Source organism: Heteronotia binoei, chromosome 8 (assembly GCF_032191835.1).
Source record: "Heteronotia binoei isolate CCM8104 ecotype False Entrance Well chromosome 8, APGP_CSIRO_Hbin_v1, whole genome shotgun sequence".
Taxonomy (NCBI): Eukaryota; Metazoa; Chordata; class Lepidosauria; order Squamata; family Gekkonidae; genus Heteronotia; species Heteronotia binoei.
The window spans coordinates 9,422,391-9,443,544 of NC_083230.1; the positions used below are offsets into that span (position 1 = coordinate 9,422,391).

At 44.1% G+C, this 21,154-nt stretch overlaps 1 protein-coding gene across 1 annotated transcript in view; it reads right to left on the reverse strand.

The window, feature by feature from the left end:
• The window catches only part of LAMB1 (laminin subunit beta 1), a 158,928-nt gene that overhangs the window by 62,277 nt on the left and 75,497 nt on the right, over nucleotides 1-21,154 (reverse strand). The window contains exons 18-21 of the mRNA XM_060246076.1: nucleotides 17,059-17,263; nucleotides 14,956-15,099; nucleotides 14,401-14,632; nucleotides 5,485-5,648 (exon numbers count right to left, since the gene is read on the reverse strand). Coding sequence (XP_060102059.1) covers nucleotides 5,485-5,648; nucleotides 14,401-14,632; nucleotides 14,956-15,099; nucleotides 17,059-17,263 — 745 coding nt within the window. The remainder of the gene's footprint in view (nucleotides 1-5,484; nucleotides 5,649-14,400; nucleotides 14,633-14,955; nucleotides 15,100-17,058; nucleotides 17,264-21,154) is intronic.

The following is a 21,154-nucleotide window of genomic DNA, read 5'->3' on the forward strand; positions in this document are numbered from 1 at the left end:
CAGTACTTCTTTGCTTCTTCCTTAGATTTACTAGTCAACAACTGGGATAGATAGTCTGTCTCCGCCGTTTCCAAGATTTTCCCCATCAAGTCTATTCTCTTGGAGATTTCCTGAAGTTTCCATTTCTGTGCGAAAAGGATTCTAGCTGCTGTATTGATATGAGCTATCAAATGTCTCATCTCTTTTGTATAATTACTGGGAAATATGTTCAATAAAAATAGTTCTGGCTTGAATGAAATCTGTGTCTTCAAAATTTTCTGAAGGAGTTCATGGACCATCTTCCAGTATTTCCCCACCACGTCACAGGTCCACCACATATGGTAAAACGACCCCACATTCTTCAGACATTTCCAACATTTATTAGACATATTAGAATACATTTTAGACAATTTCTGGGGAGTCACATACCACCTATAAAACATTTTATACAGATTCTCTTTGAAAGCCACGCTGTAAAAAAGGAACATCTGTGTATGATGAAATGTGTACCATGTCCACCTGGCTATATTCCATAATAGAATCTCGATTGGCATGTTCAAAGTCCTGATACTTTACGGTGGCACCAGTCAGGCATCTATTTGCCTTTCAAGTAGAGTGGAAAGACTGGTTATTGTACATATTTCTGGATCATCTGCTGGGATGATTAAATTAGAATTAAAGTTCCTTTTTTCAGTTGTTATAGTTGGTTCCAAAGATGGACCACTTGGCCTGACTAGAGGAGAGACTCCTTTGTCTGGAGACTCTTCAGGGTTAACGGGATTAGGATTAGTATCTATGTGCAAAGTCTTTTTTAGACCTTTCAGAGTAGATACTAGGAGTTCTAATCGCTCTATCAACGAATTTTGCTCGCCAGATGGTAATACTGCAAAAGACGAAATCAATTTGGTTCCCACCTCCTCTTCTGGCCAATTCGGGTCCAAACCCCTTAAATTGTTTCTATTATCAGAGCACATCAGTAGATGGTTATCAGGGGCAGAGGGGATTGGAAGACTTTGGTTCCGATACTTCCATCGGTGATGGTAAATTTGTGGGTACTGATTGGTCTAGAATCCTGTATGAATTTGTGGTTTCCACTGTGATCCTCAAAGGATGGATTTTAGTGGCCTTCTTGACATCTGCAGCTCCTGATTTTGATTTTATCCTCCAAACTATATACCACAAGTTAGGAAAGGCACAAACAGGTATAAGAAAAGGCCTGCATGGTTAACAAACAAAGTTATGGAAGCTGTAAAAGGTAAGAAGGATTCCTTTAAGTGGTGGAAAGCTAGTCAAGTGAGATGAATAAAAGGGAACATAGGCTGTAGCAAAACAAATGCAAGACTGTGATCAGGCAGGCAAAAAGGAACCAAGAGGAGCATATTGCAAAAAACATAAAGACCAACAATAAAAATTTCTTCAAATATATTAGAATCAGGAAACCAACCAGGGAGGCAGTGGGGTCCTTGGATGACCAAGGGGTCAAAGGAATACTGAAGGAGGATAGGGAAATGGCTGAGAAGCTGAATGCATTTTTTGCCTCCATCTTCACTGTGGAAGATGAGAAGTGTTCACCCACTCCAGAACCACTAATTTTGGAAGGGGTGTTGAAAGACCTGAGTCAGATTGAGGTGACAAGAGAGGAGGTCCTACAACTGATAGATGAATTAAAAACTAATAAGTCACCAGGTCCGGATGGCATACATCCAAGAGTTCTGAAAGAACTCAAAGTTGAACTTGTGGATCTCCTGACAAAAATATGTAATCTTTCATTGAAATCTGCCTCCGTTCCTGAGGAAGGTAGCAAATGTCATTTCCATCTTTAAAAAGGGTTTCAGAGGAGATCTGGGAAATTACAGGCCAGTCAGTGACTTCCATACCAGGAAAGCTGGTAGAAACCATTATCAAGGACAGAATGAGTAGGCACACTGATGAACACAAGTTATTGAGGAAGACTCAGCATGGGTTCTGTAAGGGAAGATCTTGCCTCACTAACATGTTACAGTTTTTTGAGGGGGTGAACAAACATGTGGACAAAGGGGACCCAATAGATGTTGTTTACCTTGACTTCCAGAAAGCTTTTGATAAAGTTCCTCATTAAAGGCTCCTTAGTAAGCTCAAGAGTCATGGAGTAAAAGGACAAGTCCTCTTGTGGATCAAAAACTGGCTAATTAATAGGAAACAGAGAGTGAGTATAAATGGACAATCTTCACAGTGGAAGAAGACGGTAAGCAGTGGGGTGCCGCAGGGCTCAGTACTGGGTCCCATGCTCCTTAACTTGTTCATAAATGATTTGGAGTTGAGAGTAAGCAGTGACGTGGCTAAGTTTGCAGATGACACTAAATTGTTCAGGGTGGTAAGAACCAGAGAGGATTGTGAGGCACTCCAAAGGGATCTGTTGAGGCTGCGTGCGTCAATGTGGCAGATGAGGTTCAGTGTGGCCAAGTGCAAAGTAATGCACATTGGGGCCAAGAATCTCAGCTACAAATACAAGTTGATGGGGTGTGAACTGGCAGAGACTGACCAAGAGAGAGATCTTGGGGTCGTGGTAGATAACTTACTGAAAATGTCAAGACAATGTGCAATTGCAATAAAAAAAGACCAACGCTATTCTGGGAATTATTAGGAAGGGAACTGAAAACAAATCAGCCAGTATCATAATGCCCCTGTATAAATCGATGGTGCGGTCTCATTTGGAATACTATGTACAATTCTGGTCACTGCACCTCAAAAAGGATATTATAGCATTGGAAAAAGTGCAGAAAAGGGCAACTTGAATGATTAAAGGTTTGGAACACTTTCCCTATGAAGAAAGGTTAAAACGCTTGGGGCTCTTTAGCTTGGAGAAACGTCGATTGCGGGGTGACATGATAGAGGTTTACAAGATTATGCATGAGATGGAGAACGCAGAGAAAGAAGTACTTTTCTCCCTTTCTCACAATACAAGAACTCATGGGCATTCAATGAAATTGCTGAGCAGTCGGGTTAGAACGGATAAAAGGAAGTACTTCTTCACCCAAAGGGTGATTAACATGTGGAATTCACTGCCACAGGAGGTGGTGGTGGCTACAAGCATAGCCAGCTTCAAGAGGGGTTTGGATAAAAATATGGAGCAGAGGTCCATCAGTGGCTATTAGCCACACCATATTATTGGAAATGTCTGGGGTAGTGATACTCTGTATTCTGGGTGCCTGGGGGGCGGGCAAAGTGGAAGGGCTTCTAGCCCCACTTGTGAACCTTCTTTCTTTTCTGGCCACTGTGTGACACAGTGTTGGACTGGATGGGCCATTGGCCTGATCCAACATGGCTTCTCTTATGTTCTTATGTGACACAGAGTGTTGGACTGGATGGGCCATTGGCCTGATCCAACATGGCTTCTCTTATGTTCTTAAACTAAGGAATTTCTAAAATGTCTCCATAGCTTAATCCCTAGCCTGAAGTACCTGCTTGCATTGGCAAACATGTATGAAGGAATTTTGTTTGACTGCAACTGTAATAGCTAACGTTCATGGCATATGGACCCAACAAGCCTTTCCATCTGGATGAGATCAATATGTGATGCGGCAGTCTTGAGAAGAGAAGCCAGGTATCCTTTTACTTTCCATTTTGTACCCCAGTCAATTAATCTCCCCTTTAATGGGAAAACATTTATGACAACACTCTTTGGGTCATACACCAGCTTGTTCTCCATCTTATTTAGGGGAGTCATTGACTTATTTAGGGGAGTCATTGTTTATATGACCAGAATTGTAGACTCCATCCACCTTATTTAATTTTGAGTCCTATATCGTCTTTTTTGATGAGGGGTTTGTCATAAGATTCCCATCTCCCTCCTGCGGTAGGGATAGAATTCATTCTTGTTGATTAAAAATAATCTGTAGAGACTTTGCCATTAAATTTGCCTGATGTACAAGTAACTCCATCTCTTCTGAGCGCCTAATTTTTGATGTTTTTAAGGTAGCATTAGGGAGGGGTGATAGATTAGAAACATTAGGAGCATGAGTTTCCTCAAGAGAAGTTTAGTTTGGTGAGCAATCAGGAACCTCCTTATCCACTTCCAAGCAGCCAAATCTGTTTTGGAGCTTAATTGGGGCATAGAAATAATCCATCTTGGTCTGTTTAGGGGTTGGTGATAAATTCTCCCCTTCAAATGGGTCTGCTCTTTCCTTTTGCCCCATTTCAAACGGTTAACATAGAGGTCCAGGATTAGCCTGGGCAGTTTTCTCTGTCATCCATGCCCAAACTTCACTCTATCTCTCTTGTTACTTGTTTACTGGCCATATGACGAGGATAAAATATATGAAAGGTTTTCCACCCTCCACTTAAAACAACGTACTAGGTAGAGCTAGAAAACACTGGGTTATCTAAAATATTTTCCAGCACACAAGTAAGAGCTCCAAGTTAAATCAGCAGTTTAGCTAATTAGTAGAGTCTCAATCAACAGTTTTTCTAAGGCTTGGCAAATTGCCTGGCTGCCCAGCTGTTCCAGTTAGCAAATATCACTATTTCAGGGACGAGATAGCAGTATTAAAAAGAAAAGAAGCTTGTTTCTAAAAAGCCTTTTAAAACCTGAAGGAGTCCGAGCGCAGAGAACATGCCGTCAGCTATCGTCCACACCCTGGAGTAATTTTTCAGTGAAGGTGAATACATTGTCTAACTTTGTTATTAGTTGCAATTCAGCAGTTTGAGTTGCCTTAATTAATTTCTGAAGAATGATTTTAAGAAGGTAGTTGGTGGTATGATACCTAGAGTTACAGTTCCATCATGTTTAAAGTATTTTATCTTAAAGCTTTTCATTATTTTTGCATTGAAAGGAGGCCTTAAAGCCTGCAAGAAATGTAAAGTGGGGAAGAGGTGGGGGTGGCAAGATATAAAGCTGTGTATTTAAATTTAAATTTTGAAAGAAGAAAGTGACTTCAGTAAAAGAGGCGGGCTTGGGAGAGTGCCCTGAAAGCGACATCATAGGAAAGAGTGGGTTTTTGGTGCAGTGTGCTGGAACTGATATAATCAAAAGTGGGTGGAGCTTGGGAAGTGCCATCACTTGACCTTTGACCTGGAAGTGACATCGCAGGACAGGACATGAAAAAAGTAATGTTACATCCTTGCTAGATTCTCCTCCCCCAAACTCTCCTGGCTTCACCCCCAAAGTCCCCAGGTACTTCCTAAGTTGGATCTAGCAACCCTTGAGAGAATGAATGGTTGAAGATAACCCAGCGAGCTTCCATGGTATAGTGGGGATTCAAACCTGGTTCTCCCAGATCCAAGTTGACACTGACGTCTTTGTTGTTTTATTTTTGTGACTCTAACTTATATTCTACATTTTGAAAACTAGCTTCTTCAGATATAAGCATATTCTTTCCTTGCTCTGTAGAATCAACCTGGTTACCAAGAACTTTGATTAGGACACATGAGAAATTGTCCTAAAATACTCATTCACCTCTGTTCTCTCTCATCTCCCTGAACAGACAGATAACAGTATTGGGTCACTGAATTCACCAGATACTTTACCTCTATAGCCTTTCTCACAGACACAGACCACCTGCAGTGTGATAGGATCTTGGTAACAACCACTGGCAAATTGGCGGCCACTTTCCGGCCCATCTGGACAAGGGCAAGGGCGGCAGTGATCTCCAGATCCCAGGACAGGATCACCATAATAACCACCAAGACATCTAATTTTAAAACAAAAGATCCATTAAGAATACTAAAGGAATATCATGCACATATCTGCATATCCAAATGGACCAGTGGCAACTGATTGCATAAAAGGGAGTCAGAGTTGCCACTCTCCAAATGCTATCTAAGCAAAAGCTGAATAGCAGGATTTTACAGATGTTTGACTTGGCTCTTTACTAGTGTTAGCGAAAAAATGCCAAGCCTCATGTTACGTAAACACACTTTCATTCACAAGTTGATATGTATTCTGGAAGGTTTCACAGAGAGAATTTTTTGTTGAGGAAATCCAATCACAATACTTTTTAGCAAAGAAATTTGGATTGGATCCAAAGAACCGTAACCAGAAGGAAACATTCACTGAGACGATCCTCTGAAAAAGTGTTGACGCAACACTTCAAAGGCATAGTCTGTAGACATTCTCATACTTTTGGTTGTACAAGAGACTGCAGAATACCTTGCATGTGGAAAAACATTTTTGCTGTTAGTGTCAAGTATAAAACAGCCTGTCTATGAGTGAACAATGTCTTCCACATACAGAAATACACCTGTAAATTCAAACTGGAGGTGGTGGGGAGAGTGTTATAGCATCTGCATACACCACCATGGCACACAAAGCTAGAATAACCTCAGCATCCTTAATGTCCCATAGTTGACACATGGACACTGTGCACAATCAGCTGTAACTGAGAACCTTTTCCTTTCTGTATGTTTGAGACTGACCAAGAGAGAGATCTTGGGGTCGTGGTAGATAACTCACTGAAAATGTCAAGACAGAGTGCGATTGCAATAAAAAAGGCCAACGCCATGCTGGGAATTATTAGGAAGGGAATTGAAAACAAATCAGCCAGTATCATAATGCCCCTGTATAAATCGATGGTGCGGTCTCATTTGGAGTACTGTGTGCAGTTCTGGTCGCCGCACCTCAAAAAGGATATTATAGCATTGGAAAAAGTCCAGAAAAGGGCAACTTGAATGATTAATGGTTTGGAACACTTTCCCTATGAAGAAAGGTTAAAACGCTTGGGGCTCTTGAGCTTGGAGAAACGTCGACTGCGGGGTGACATGATAGAGGTTTACAAGATTATGCATGAGATGGAGAACGCAGAGAAAGAAGTACTTTTCTCCCTTTCTCACAATACAAGAACTCGTGGGCATTCAATGAACAGATAAAAGGAAGTACTTCTTCACCCAAAGGGTGATTAACATGTGGAATTCACTGCCAGAGGAGGTGGTGGCGGCCACAAGCATAGCCACCTTCAAGAGGGGTTTAGATAAAAATATGGAGCAGAGGTCCATCAGTGGCTATTAGCCACAGCATATTATTGGAACTGTCTGGGGTAGTGATGCTCTGTATTCTTGGTGCTTGTGGGGGGGGGGGCAAAGTGGAAGGGCTTCTAGCCCCACTTGTGAACCTCCTGATGGCACTTGGGGGTTTTTTTGGGCCACTGTGTAAAAACAGGTTTCCTACCTGTAACTGATGATCCTCGAGTAATCATCTGTGCATTCACACTCATGGGATGAAGCGCCAGTGCTGATCCCTGATCGGTAACTCCAAAGTCTGGGATTTTTTTGCTGCCCGACCCCGGTAGGCATGCGCGACAACCCCAGTGCACATGCCCACCAGATGGGCGCAAATATCCCGCCAGTTCCTTCCTGCCGTCATCTATCAAGAGTACCATGACTGACAGCAGAGGGGAAGGAGGGCGGGTAGTGTGAATGCACAGATGACCACTCGAAGATCATCAGTTACAGGTAGGAAACCTGTTTATCTTTTTCGTGGTCTCTGTGCTTCACACTCAGGGGAGATTAGCAAGCTAGGGTTACCTGGAGGGGGAGCTGGCGGTTATGCAGAAGTAGCGGCTTGAAGGACCAGGGTACCCAGCTATGCTCTGCAACGCTTCCGGAAATCCAGGGCATAATGTCGCATGAAGACATGAGGAGATGCCCAGGTTGCAGCCAAACAGATGTCCGCCAAGGAAGCACCCTTCAGAAATGCTGTGGACGTAGCCATAGCCCTAGTGGAATGCGCACAGAGTGGCCCTGGCAAGAGACGCTTAGCCAACAGGTAGCAAAGTTTAATGGCTTCTGTGATCCACTTAGAAAGTCTCTGTGCAGAGATCCTGAAACCCAGCCATGGGGCCGCGTAGGAGACAAACAGATTGGGATCCTTCCTAAACGGCTTGGTGCGATGCGCAAAAAACAACAATGCCCTCTTAACATCCAAGGCGTGCAGACGTCTTTCTTCTGCAGAAGGAGAAGGGTAAAAAGTAGGCAAAAACACTTCCAAATTAAGGTGGAAACTAGACACCACCTTAGGGAGGAACGATATGTCCGGGGCCAAGGACACCCCATTACCCTGAAAAGAGATGTATGGAGCATTACACTGTAGAGCCACTAGCTCACCTGCCCTCCTGGCCGTAGTGATGGCCACTAAGAAGGCAGTCTTCCAGGCTAGAAGATGCAACGGGCAGGTAGCCAAGGGTTCAAAAGGCTTACTTGAGAGCCGGACCAGCGGTAGATCCCAAGCAGGAGGAGGAACCTTAGAGGCGGGTGAAACCACAGAAGACCCTTCAAAAAACGTTTTGTATGCTGGTGTGTAAAAACCGATGTGCCATCCACAGGGTCGTGATGAGCCGAGATGGCAGCCAGATATACTCGAATCAAGGAATGATTAAGTCCAGCATCAAGAAGAGACAGTAAAAGCTCAAACACAAACTCAAGACCAGCAGAACGTGCACTGATACCTTTGTATATGGAGCAGAGGTCCATCAGTGGCTATTAGCCACAGTGTGTGCGTGTATTTTGGCCACTGTGTGATACAGAGTGTTAGACTGGATGGGCCATTGGCCTGATTCAACATGGCTTCTCTTATGTTCTTATGTCCCACAAAAAAGACAGGAACTTAGCCCACTTTCCCGCATAGGAGCGGCGAGTTGACAACTTTCTACTGTTCAACATCACATGTTGCACTCTGTCGGAGAATTCTAGAAGCTGACCCTCCAAGCCGTCAATTTGAGGTGAGGGATGTCGTGGTGAAACAGGCGGCCTCCTTGAGCCGAAAGGAGGTCTGGTTCTAATGGAAACCTGTGGTGACAGCCCCCTGCCATGGCTAGGAAGACAGGAAACCAAGTCTGTCAAGACCACCACAGAGCAACTAAGATGCACTCCGGATGCTCCTGGGCCAATTTGTGAAGCACTATGGTGAGAAGAGGCAATGGTGGAAACAGGTAAAAGAACTTGTCCACCCACAGAAGTAGAAGATGGTCCCCTAGGGACCTTGGGTCCGTCCCTCCTCTGCAGCAGAACTGTTCGCACTTTCGATTGTTTGCCATGGCAAATACGTCTATTCTGAGATGACCCCACTCCTGGAACAGAGATTTGAGGTATCTCCAGTTCATCTCCCATTCGTGATGGGAGATGTCTCCCCTGTTCAGGGAGTCCACTTGAACATTGAGCTCCCCGGGCAAGTGGGTGGCTACTATGAAGGTCTGAGAAGCTATGCAGGTCTCCCAAAGCTGCATCGCCAATGCACACAGCTTGATGATTTCTATAACTGACAGCCGTCGTGTTGTCCAACATCACAGCTACGGTCTGACCATTGATTAGGGGTAGAAATGACCACAAGGCCAGATGAACTGCCATGAGCTCGAAGAAACTGATGTGATGGTGAGCCATTGACAGGGGCCATGGGTCACCTATGCAAAGATCTCCGAGGTGCACTTCCCATCCCCACAGCGAGGCATCCATTGTTACCGTGAGCGAGGGGAGGGAGAAATGAAATGGAGCTCCTCCGCAAAGATTGGACTTCATCCTCCACCAATCCAGAGAGCGTAGCACCAGCGATGGAACTTGCAGAATCTTGGATGGGAGATCTCTTACCAGATTGTAAGTCCTGATGAACCAGAGCTAGAGGATTCGCATCCTCAGCCTCGCGAAGCGCAGAACATTGCTAGTAGCTGCCATGAGGCCCAAGAGACATTGGATCTGCAGAACAGAAGCGCATCTCACCGCCTGAAGGAGTTGAACCAGGGAGATGATATCCAACGCTCGGGAATCTGGAAGAAACACTAGGTGTTGGATGGTGTCCAAAATCGCTCCTATAAATTGAACTCTTTGCGCTGGGATCAGATGAGACTTCTTCTCGTTCACCAGAAGTCCTAGTGCACTCAAAAAGTTGAGAATCACTTGTGGATGCGCTCTGAGAGAAGCTTCGGACACAGCAACCACCAACCAATCCTCTATGTAGGGGAAAAGGATGATACCCTGGAGACGAAGGTAAGCCACCATAATAACCATGGTCTTTGTGAAGACCCTGAGGGCCATAGAGAGCCCAAAAGGGAGCACCTGGTATTGAAAATGGTGTGTCCCAATGGCAAACCGAAGAAACCTCCTGTGACTGGGGAGGATGCTGATATGGAAATAGGCATCCTTGAAGTCCAGGGTGGCCATCCAATCTCCCTTGTTGATGAATGGAAGGATGCTTTGTAGAGTCAGCATTCTGAACTTCTGATAAGCGATGAATTCGTTCAGGCCCCTCAGATCCATGATCAGACGAAGTCCACCATCCCGCTTGAGAACCGTGAAGTACCTGGAGTAGAACCCCTGACCCTTAAGATTATCGGGAACAGGTTCTATAGCTTGCTTGCTGAGCAGATTTTGAACTTCCTCCAGTAGAACCACTGTAGGGTTTGTGATCACCAATCTGGGATAAGAAGGGGGCTGAACAAATTCTATCGCATAACCCTCCTGTATGAAGGACAAGACCCACTTGTCAGTGGTAATCTGCCGCCATGATTGCAGAAATCTGTGGAGACAGGTGGGCCCAGAGGAGGGAAGCCAAAGTCAAAGTCCCTGCTTGGGATTCCTGCCAGTATGAGACTTTCCCATGTGAGAGGAAAAAGAAGAAAACCTGGTTTCCCCCTCTGCAGCGAAGGAACTTTTGGCCTCATGCTGTCCCGTATGTGGCTTCCACGAACTCTCAGGGGATTTGGTGTGGTAGGGCTTCTTAGGCCATTGTTTGGACCATGGACGAGACTTGCCAGGGTGAGGGGAAGATAAAGGTACCCCCAGACTACAAGATGTCTTAATGCTCTTGTCCATTTCTTGTAGAACCGCATCCTTAGTGGAGCTGAATAGACCCTCCCCTTTGAAGGTGAGGGTCCTCTACCCAGGATCTGGTGTCTAACTGGAGGGAGGTGGCTCGAAGTCAAGAATGACGACGCAACGTAATGGCCGAGGTAAGCGTCTTAGCTGAAGTGTCCACCATATGTTTTGAAGCCTGCAGCTGTTGTTTTGCCAGGAACATTCCCTCCTTTTGGGCCTTTTTGGCCAAAGTGCACTTATTCTCAGGCAGAGAAGCTAGGAGCGGTGAAAGTTGCTCCCAGAGGGTATCTCGCCATGCAGGCAGATTAGAAATTTTAATTCCAAGAGTGCCCGCAGAATAAAAGTGTCTGCCAAAAGTATCAATCCTCTTCCCTTCTTTATCTGGAGGTGAGGCGTGGATCTTCTTAGCCTTGGACGAGGACGACACAACTACAGAGTGGGGCGTGAATGGTTAAAGAGAAACTCTGCACCCTGTTCCTGGATCCTGCACATGTGATCCATACGCTTGGAAGAGATAGGGGTGGAGGCAGGCTTGAACCAAGGATCTTTGATGGCTTGCAAGATGACCTTAGTAATGGGTAGGACTACCGCTGTCTAAGTGTCCTTCTACATAATGTCAAAGACTGTCGTCAATGACCGGTTGAGGCTGGACCACTGGCAAAGACAAGGAATGTGCCATTATTTTAATGAGCTCCCCATAGAATTTCAAATCCTCAGAAGGAGAGATTGGAAGATCCTCTGCTATCCTGGATTCTGGGGACGATACCTCCTGGTGATGGCCCAACTATTCCTCCCCCTCATTGTCGGAGGTCAATGACGATGAAGATGCGCTCTCAGCTGATGGTAAACCTGGGGCGTCAATGGCAATTCTAGTCGAGGAGGTTTTCTCGACGTCGGGACCACTGGCTTTCTGACCAACTTTGGGGTCAAAGTTGGCATCGATGAATCTCGACAACGTGATGGAGAATGCACCGAGACCCTGGAGTGGTGCGAGGCTTCCGAGTGCTGATCCCACTCTGGGTTCTGAGGAGGGTACCAAGGGTATGGCGAATGATAGGGATAGCCCCCAAACAGATAAGCCCATGGTTGCGGGTCCCAGTTGGGCAGAGGATGAGGACGTCTAAAAGGGTCCGAAGGCTCCCCAAATCTCTCAGGCTGGATCAAGGGCATCTTCGGTGTTGAGCGGTCCTTCGGCTGCGAAACTTCTAAGTCCGATACCAAACTCAGATCGCCGCCCTCCTTTGAGTCTGCTGATCGTTCTGTAGGGTCAACCACCTGGTCAGAGCCAGAAAGGGAGGTCTGCGGAACATACGTCAGACCCGAGGGGCTCTTCAGTCCAATCAGTGAAGCGAGGATTTTTTCCGGAGGCTCCCCCAAGACGGTCGCCAAGTCTTTCAGTGGCGGATAAGGGGTCTGCTTGTCTTGGCGCCTCTTTTTCTCCTTATGTTTCCTGGGCTCAGCAGAATGAGAGTCTCGAGCCCCTTTGGCCTTCTTGGCCGGGGTCGATGGTTCCGACTGGGATGCCGAGCCCGCATGCTTGTGGGGGCGGTCGGCTCCTTGGAATGATTGGGCCGGTTGGCTCAATAATGAGACCGGAACCGATGTCTATGCCGGGGTGGCCATAGAAGCACTGGTCGACGCCAGTGTCGACATCTGCAGTGCGAAAGCTGATTTCACCAGCACCGCTGAAAGCCTTGCAGTTCGGGTTTTTTCTCGTCTGCTTGGAAAATTTTGAGCAATGATGTCAGGATTCCACCCGATGACTTTCCCCAAGGCACAGCAGACAAAGAGAATGTCCGTCTGGAGGAGGGATCTTACTCCCGCACTTGAGGCACTGCTTAAAAAAAAAACCAACGCTTTTCCATAGACAGGGATGGTGGGAGAAGGGCAGGGGGGAAAGCCCCAAAGGGTAGAAACAACCAACTAATAGTCTCTCTCTCTCTCTCTCTTTTTTTTTACAACAGGAACGAAGACAAACAAAGAAAAAACGAAGAGATACCCGGAGAAGGAAAAGGTGAATAATTACCGACCGGAGAAACGAAGAACAAGTCTATCCGACATGGCGGTAAAGAAGGAACTGGTGGGATATTCGCGCCTGCCAGGTGAGCATGCGCACTGGGGCTATCACGCATGCCTGCCGGGGTCAGGCAGCAAAAAACCCCAGACTTTGGAGTTACAGATCAGGGATCAGCGCTGGCGCTTCATCCCACGAGCGTGAAGCACAGAGACCATGAAGAAGATCACAGAGTGTTGGACTGGATGGGCCATTGGCCTGATCCAACATGGCTTCTCTTATGTTCTTGAGTTTTTTTCTATCACACCAATCTAAAATTCCAAATTTATCTGCCACTGACAGCAATACTGCAACCAAATTATACTAATATATTTTTTTCAGAGTTACTTCTTGTATCCTCTACTGCAAATGCAGAGCCTGAAAGGCAGGAGGAAATACTGGGAAACTGTATGCAAAAATTATATTATTTATTTAGCACATTTCTGTCTCTCCAGACAGCTAATCAAGTCATGGTTAACTCTCACACTTACTATTCTAGCCTTCCCTGCCCACTTCTTCTGCATTCACTGCTCTGGCCTACAAACCTACCGTAATAATTCTTAACACTCCTTTTCAAACACCTTCCCTATACAAATGACAAAGATTGGGAAGGCGCAGGGCCAAGGAGGGAAAGCCAGACTACAGGTGACAATGAATGTTAGTCTCAACCTAAGATCAGTGAAAGAGAGATTGGAAGGAATTGATATGAATTGAGGAGCACTGAAAATGGCTTGCAATCATTACTGCATCCAACCAGAAAATACGTGCCATGCAAATGCCCCTATGCTCTGCCATGACAGCTTCATTCATCTGAACAGGGCCTTCTGAAGATGCCAACCTGCAAACATACACAATCAGCTACTGCCCATATGCTTTCTTTGTTGTGGCTCCCTTATGGAAAATGCCTGCCAACTATGCAAAACTGAATTATTTAAGGGCCTTTTTGCACAGGCAATAGGGTTGACCTGCACAAAATGATTTAAAAACTTACTTGGATATATGATTAGGGACTGTGGTTTGTACTACTGTGTATTAGGATCCTATTATGTAATTCTGGCACAGCTTAATATGTCATGTTAATACTTATGCTATGCTTCAGTTCCACCTTTTAGACTTCTGGTAGGTTCCAGACTTCTACAATCGGAGTATATTGTTTATTGAACATCCCACTTTGTTGACTGTACTGACTCACTCTGAGTAATCTGCCTTGAGCCCCTGTGAGAAAGGGAGACTATAGATAACGTAAATAAATAAATAATACAAGTAAAGGGGAAGGGTAGAATTGCATTGCAGAGGACAGGATACTAAATATTTCATTCAGTGGCTTGGACCCCACAGTAAATCGCTGTTGTTGGAAGGAGTTTCCATCATCAGAATAGGACTTTGTTCCCCTCTACCACTGCAGCCCAAAACAATCCCTCAGAATGCAGCTAGGGGAGAACAGAGGGCCACCAGGAGAGGGGAGCAAGAGGCTGACAGAGATGGGGAGGGAAATCAGCAAAACTTGCTTCCCCCTTTCCCTTAGCGGAAATTTCCCATGGGATCCAACTCAAGGAATGCACCAGCCAACCAGATGTCAAAAGAAGCAGTACCTTTCACAGTTGTGTCCAGTGGTGTGATCCTGGCAATTTAAACATTGTCCGCTATATGGGTCACAATCATCTGCATGGCCATTGCACTGGCAGGCTTGGCAGCTTGGAAATCCCCAATAACCCGGTAAGCATCTGTCACACTGACGGCCATAGAGCCCATGGAAACAGTGGCACTGCCCAGTCTCTGGGTGGCAGAAGGGGTTGACAGAAGCTTGGACATGACACTCGCAAGCTAAAGAGAACACAGAGACACAACTCGAATAAAATTAAAAACCAGACTCTCAATCACAAAGTTATATCACTAGGACCTGAAAGCTAGAGTGTCTTAACCATAAAACACCTGGAAGATGAGTGGTTTTTACTTCAGTTCATAAGAACTTTTACAGATTTACCAAAATAAAAGCATCCCCCCCCCCTCCCCAGGCAGTTTTAGCTTTCAATAAGCAACAACCGATTATTTTGATTACTCGCATCTTTATCCTGCTTTTCCTCCAAGAAGCTCAGACTCTCCCCTGCCTATCTGCAATTCTAAGTTAGGACAAAATAACGACATACATTTGCATCCACTAGGTCCGAATCCAAAAGTGCCTGGAACGCATCTGTCGCATCTTCTTCCGACCACATTAGGCCGGCACTGACACTGGCCTCCGTTAGGATCACACACAGAACTTAATGAACCTTGAGGGTCACATTGGCAAGCTAAAAAAAATTAAAAAGGAAAGAAAACAAAAGTTTGGAAATACAAAAGGGCAGATTATCTCGTCGACAAAACCACTGTGGAAATTACTGTTAATAGAGGACTAATGTTATCAAAGATTTCAGATTTTCACGGCTGGTAACATCATTAGGGTTTGTAGAATCTTTCGGGATCAAGTGCCGTGTTCTACTGGAGAAAGTTTTCCTTCCAGACGTTTCGTTCTCAGCTGCGGAGAACATCCTCAGTGGCGTTGCAGCCGGAGCAGGCGCTCTGACCTTCTTGACTCAATGCACAGCAGCCAAGAAGATCAGAGCGCCTGCTCCGGCTGCAACGCCACTGAGGATGTTCTCCGCAGCTGAGAACGAAACGTCTGGAAGGAAAACTTTCTCCAGTAGAACACGGCACTTGATCCCGAAAGATTCTACAAACCCTAAAGAGGACTAATGCTTAGAGTTCTGATATGGTATATATTAGTGATGTGAGCATTACATTACAACTTTAGATTACACATGCTACTGTATGTTTCAAGGACTCTTGTATTTATGTGCTGTTATTTTATCCTTCTAGCATCCCAATGAAGTTATTTCAATGTGTTTTGGGGCTGCTATTTTTATCCTGCTGTATGAGTTATTGTTGTTTTTTTCTGATTTCATTTTTGGTTGATTACAGTTTTCATTACTATAAGGCACTTAAAGCTTTTTTTTTTTTTTTGTCAAGCAATAACTTTCAAAAAATGAATGAGTACAGGGGTCAGCCCAGAAGCTAACCAGAACAGAAACAATGCCCAGGATTTAGAGAAGTTAAACAGCTGTTGGCATTAAGAAGAGATAAAAGTAGAATGTGTTACAAAATCCATTCACTGAACTAAACATTATTTGGGATTTAAACATGAACAGTGTGGAGAAATGCATTTTCTCCTGGTGGGAGGTTGGCAATGAGCAGGGCTTCCCTTGCAGTTTACCAAGTTTCTTTCCTTCACACAAATGCTAAGTCATCCACCTCCTCCCCCCCCATCTGGAAGCAGGGAACAGAGGCTTACAGGACTTTTTGCTAGACAGGTAACAGGAACTGGCTTCCTGGAGACAACAAGGAAAGAAGCCTTGACCCGGGCTGACCGGGGTCAAGGGAGAGGAGACACAGGTTTGTTAAAACCACCTTGCAAGGGGAAGGCAGTCTCTCTTTTCCTTGGGGTGCTGAGCTGAACAGACTTCTTGTCTGAGGATGGGAGCAGGCAACCTTTTTTGGACCACGTGGTTGAACTTGAGAGCCGGACTAACCCCTCAAAGTAATGGAGGACTAGGACGCCTAAGATAAAGAGCCTATCCTAATTTGAACATCTAGCAAAGGCATGTTTGAGAGAGAGGGGCAGAGGATTTCTTTTGTTTTCCTGCTCCAACCTGGTATGGTGCTAAAAGTATGCTTGTAAACATTTTTCTTTTTCATAAAATATTTTAAGCTTTTGTTGCTGGAAGCAATTTTGTGTACAACACAGAAGCCACTGTTGCAGGCACACTAGGATGGGGCAAGCAGCTGGCTATTCCTGCAAAGGCACACAAGGCCCTGTAGCAGGCAGGCACTGGGCTAGTGGGAGACACTGAGGAAAAGCGTCTGAGCTTGGAAGGGGAGCCGAAGGTCCTGATTCCTTCAGTGGGAAACTCCTATATCAATAGAGAGTTGGGAACCCCCTAGGAGGGCAGGGCAGAATGGGGTTTATAGTTCAAAGAGGGCATATTCTGCCACAACCAGCTTCTAATGGATTGTAGCCCATTCCCCTAAGCACCTCATGTGGCCAATGTTTGTTTATTCAGCTACTCTGTTTTCTATATGCTAGAACTGCACTCCACCTTCTCAGGTGAAGCCAGAATGGCTGAAAAGGGAGCAACACAATTTCCTTATAGTTATCCCCAATTGTGCTTTGAATCCCACTTTGAACTATCTCGTCCTAAGTTATATCTACTTACACAATGCTGTCTCATGCAACAGAGCGGAGATGCTAAAAATCATATTCCTGCAAACATCCGTCATAGGTGTTTTAACGACACTCCGGCTGTTCTCTAGGCACCGGTATCTCTGAAACGTTTCCCAGGCACTGTTAGTCACCAAATCATCATCTCTCCCACCAATGGAGAATATGTCCAACGATTTGCAAAAAGGCATAAGGACAAGCTGGGGAATGGAATAAGGTTGAATGCAGCAAGATTAGTATTCAAATTTAAGCCTGGTCTTGTACAAAAGCCCACTGTGTTTCAGACATATACATAATAAAGCTTAATTCAAAATATCAGATTGTAGCTTATTTCATTTATACACCAAACACAATAAGAACCATTTATAAATGTCCATTAAACCTTAAAAGTATATCAATGTCTCCGCAGAAACTGCTTTCTAAAAAAGTTCTATTTTACACACTCTGAATTATTATACTAATGTGGGAGCCTTCCTAACTTCATTGCATAAGTTACTCCACCACAACAGAGAATGCTTGGGAACAGGAAGCCACTGATCTTAACCATCTATGGGGCAGCATGTTCAAAAGACCTCACTCAGCTCAACATATGGTTTCTGTTACAAAGAATGCAGTCCAAAAAACTCCTACTACAGTTTTTTCCCCTCCATCTCAACTTTCTGCACTGTAGTGGGACCAGCTCCTAAAACTTTGAGTTGCTCTCAAGCGAGGAGAATTCTGTAGTTCTGAAACATACATATTTTTAAACAAATATACCAATTATAACCATATGTAAATCTAAGCAATAACCACAAAGAAAAACAGCCCTGGGCAAAATCCATGTCTTCTCATACATGTACTTCTGTGAGTTGTATATCTGGGAGGGAATCCCCAGAGGGCATCTATTCTTCTCTTCCTTCCAGTAACATCTGAGTGAGCAGACAAGTGAGCAGTCAGTGTTACATCTAGCCATCATCACAAACATGAAGACTTTATGTCCCTTGTGGGGAGTGATCAACTGACCTTCCTTCCTTCCAGTCTGTTCCACAACACAAGCACTTTATGCTAAAAACCGTGCTAATAAGAGAAGACAGATTGCATCCTCAGCCCTGTTTTTTTGCTGTTCAGTTTTAAGGACAGGAAGCAACACAACCTTTGTGGATATTAGCCAAAAGAACGAGACTGGGAAAGATGGCAGATTCTCCTCCACATTGTTAAGGAGAGATAAGTTTGTATTTGTTCTTTTGCTCTCTCATACCTGATACTTTCTGTGACAAGATTATTAGATTTGCACTGAGTGCTTCCCCATTTGGTGGGAGTTATTTATGTGTGATAAGACTGGACTTTTGCCTAGGAAAATGCCATAAAACTGTTTTTTACTTGACTGTTAAGAGTTTACCTGGGATTAAAACAACTCTTAATTTTTGCCTCTGGCAGTGATTACACTGAATGAAGAGAACAAAGGGTGGACTAGGGAAAAGGAATAGAAATATCTCAGACCCTGACGTATCTCTTCCCCCTGGCCTTAAAGCATTCAAACAGTTGCAGATGGATAGACTTTTTAGACCCCGCCCCCCCCCCTTTGAGGAGCCCCGTGGCGCAGAGTGGTAAGCTGAAGTACTGCAGTCCAAGCTCTGCTTATGGCCTGAGTTTGATCCTGGCGGAAGCTGGGTTCAGGTAGCTGGCTCATGGTTGATTCAGCTGTCTATCCTTCCGAGGTTGGTAAAATGAGTACCCAGTTTGCTGGGGTAACATGTAAATGACTGGGGAAGGCAATGGCAAACCACCCCATAAAAAGTCTGCCGAGAAAACATTGCGAAAGCAACATCACCCCATCAGCGGAAATGACTGATGCTTGCCAAGGGGATTGCCTTTACCTTTATGAACCCTTTAGTCACAAGTAAGATGTTTGATATTTTGGTGTTTGAGACCCAAGGAAAAGAGATCTCTCTCGTTCGAAGTGCTGAAAATGCAGGTGCCTTGGACAAGGGGGACATTACAGCACAGCTTCCTAAGCTGCCGATGCCTTTTCCAGATAAGCTGATAAACTCCCTCCCACTGGATGCTCTTGATGCGGGACCGAAAGAAAATATTTTAAAACTAATTGGCGATTAGTGCTTACTTATAGCCAAAACAGTAATTGAGATATCCCAACATATTAGTAAGATAGCAAACCAGCTTGACGTTATTCTGAAACTTATTGTGAACCCAATGGAGAAAATTACAGCGGGCCAATCAGGAAACTCTCAGAAGCAAGAGCAATGAGGCTGGTAAGAGTCATGAAAGAAACATGACAAAGGGAAAAGGCTTGCAAAATCTACAGCCTAAAAGTAGGAAACTTTTGCTTATTACACCCATAAAGCAAACGAAGACATACTTAATATTGCCAGCGGACAGACAGACCGATCTTACATGGGGAAAAAATAAAGATAGCTTTGGAGGCGGCTCAGACTTCAATAAATCATGGCCACTGGACAAATAAAAGAAGATCCAGCTCCTTGAGTATACTCCTTTAAACTGATCCTGTGGCTATTGACTTATCGGAAGTTGAAAGATTACCCTGCACAGGAAATAATTGTTTGTATAAACAATTTTTATTAGTAACATATGGTAGCAGAACTATATCTACAACTTATAAAAGCTTAAAATAAAAGAAAAACCTTTCTACCCCATATCTTACTTTTCCCCCACCCCTCCCCCCGTTACTTGACCCCCGCCAGTGTTATTTACTTAAAGAAAGCAAATATTAAAGGTACCCTTAACTATTAAAAAAACCAAAAAAAAACCCAAAAGTTATATTCTTATTTTAAAAACCTTAATCATTATCAAAGATTGTCCAATGTCCTTTTATTTTCCACTCTTTTTCTACGTACAGGAAATAATTGGAAACTGGTTTTAAAGTTTCGCCAAACCACCATTCCCCTTATGTTATTAAAGATTTTTTTTAATCCTTTCAAATTTGGCCGAAAAGAGTGTTTAGGGAATCTATAAGAAAGGTTTTTCCCCTGACTAAACCAAGAGGGAGATGTTCTGTCAGGTCCCAAAATGATATGGAGGATCTTACGGACCTTTCTATTAATATGCCACATGACCAGACAAATGCACTCAGGCTACCAACTTATTCAGAGAACTACCATGCGTTACTACACACATGAAACAATGATTGCCCACTCTAACCCATTATCCTTATTAAAGCCTCTAATACCCATTAATAAAGATCAGATGGATGCCCTTTCCCTGTCAACTGGATTGGAGAATCCATTAAGAGAAGAAAGATGACATGAAGACTTGCCTTTTCCAGATATGCTGTCCATAAACAACATGGCAAGTAATGTGCCAATGGAGGGTGAAGAATTACCAATGAATTTCATGCAAATTACACTGCCTGTTACTTCAAACTGCCAGGATAGAGACTGTTGTCTCCCTGCAGACCACAGATGTCTGAGCAGAGATATGGACTCTCCCCAGTGCCCTGCTAAAGAAGAGGAGCAAGCAACGCTGGGATCCAGTGGAGTTAAATGCCTAATTATCCATAATATCTCTTTCATTATTTTATTTTTCTGACCTCTAGATCTAATAAGTTGCTCCCTTTCCCTCCTCCAAACTGCATCTTTGATCTGTTTCCTTATGTCTCTTGAATATATTTCTGTAGGTGAACCATTCTTGTTTCGCTTTAGAGAGTTTAGCCTATATATATAGTCAATTTCCCTCTTGGCTTTTTTTTTGTTCTTTCTCCAACATGGGGCCAATGTTCCCACTATTGAACAAGATAAATTCTCATTTATTTCTTCTGGTATGCTTAAAAATCTTGAAATATATTTTACCTTATCCATGTCTGATCTAACAATCCTATTCTCTGTTTCTTCCTGTTTAATTTCAAAGTCTTCTGTACCTTGCTCCTTTAGTATTCATTTTGTATCAATAGAATTTTTGGTTTGCCTCAAGTTTGTCGTATCTGTGTCCTTCAATCCATTTTCTAATCCATCAAGCTTAAATTTTAATCCTCCTGTTTGTAATGCCCCCATAAAAAAGACTTCAAAAGATGACTGAAATACCTTGAAGAGCATCCTGTGACAACATGATTCCCTCTACCATTAGGTTAAGCAGGGGAA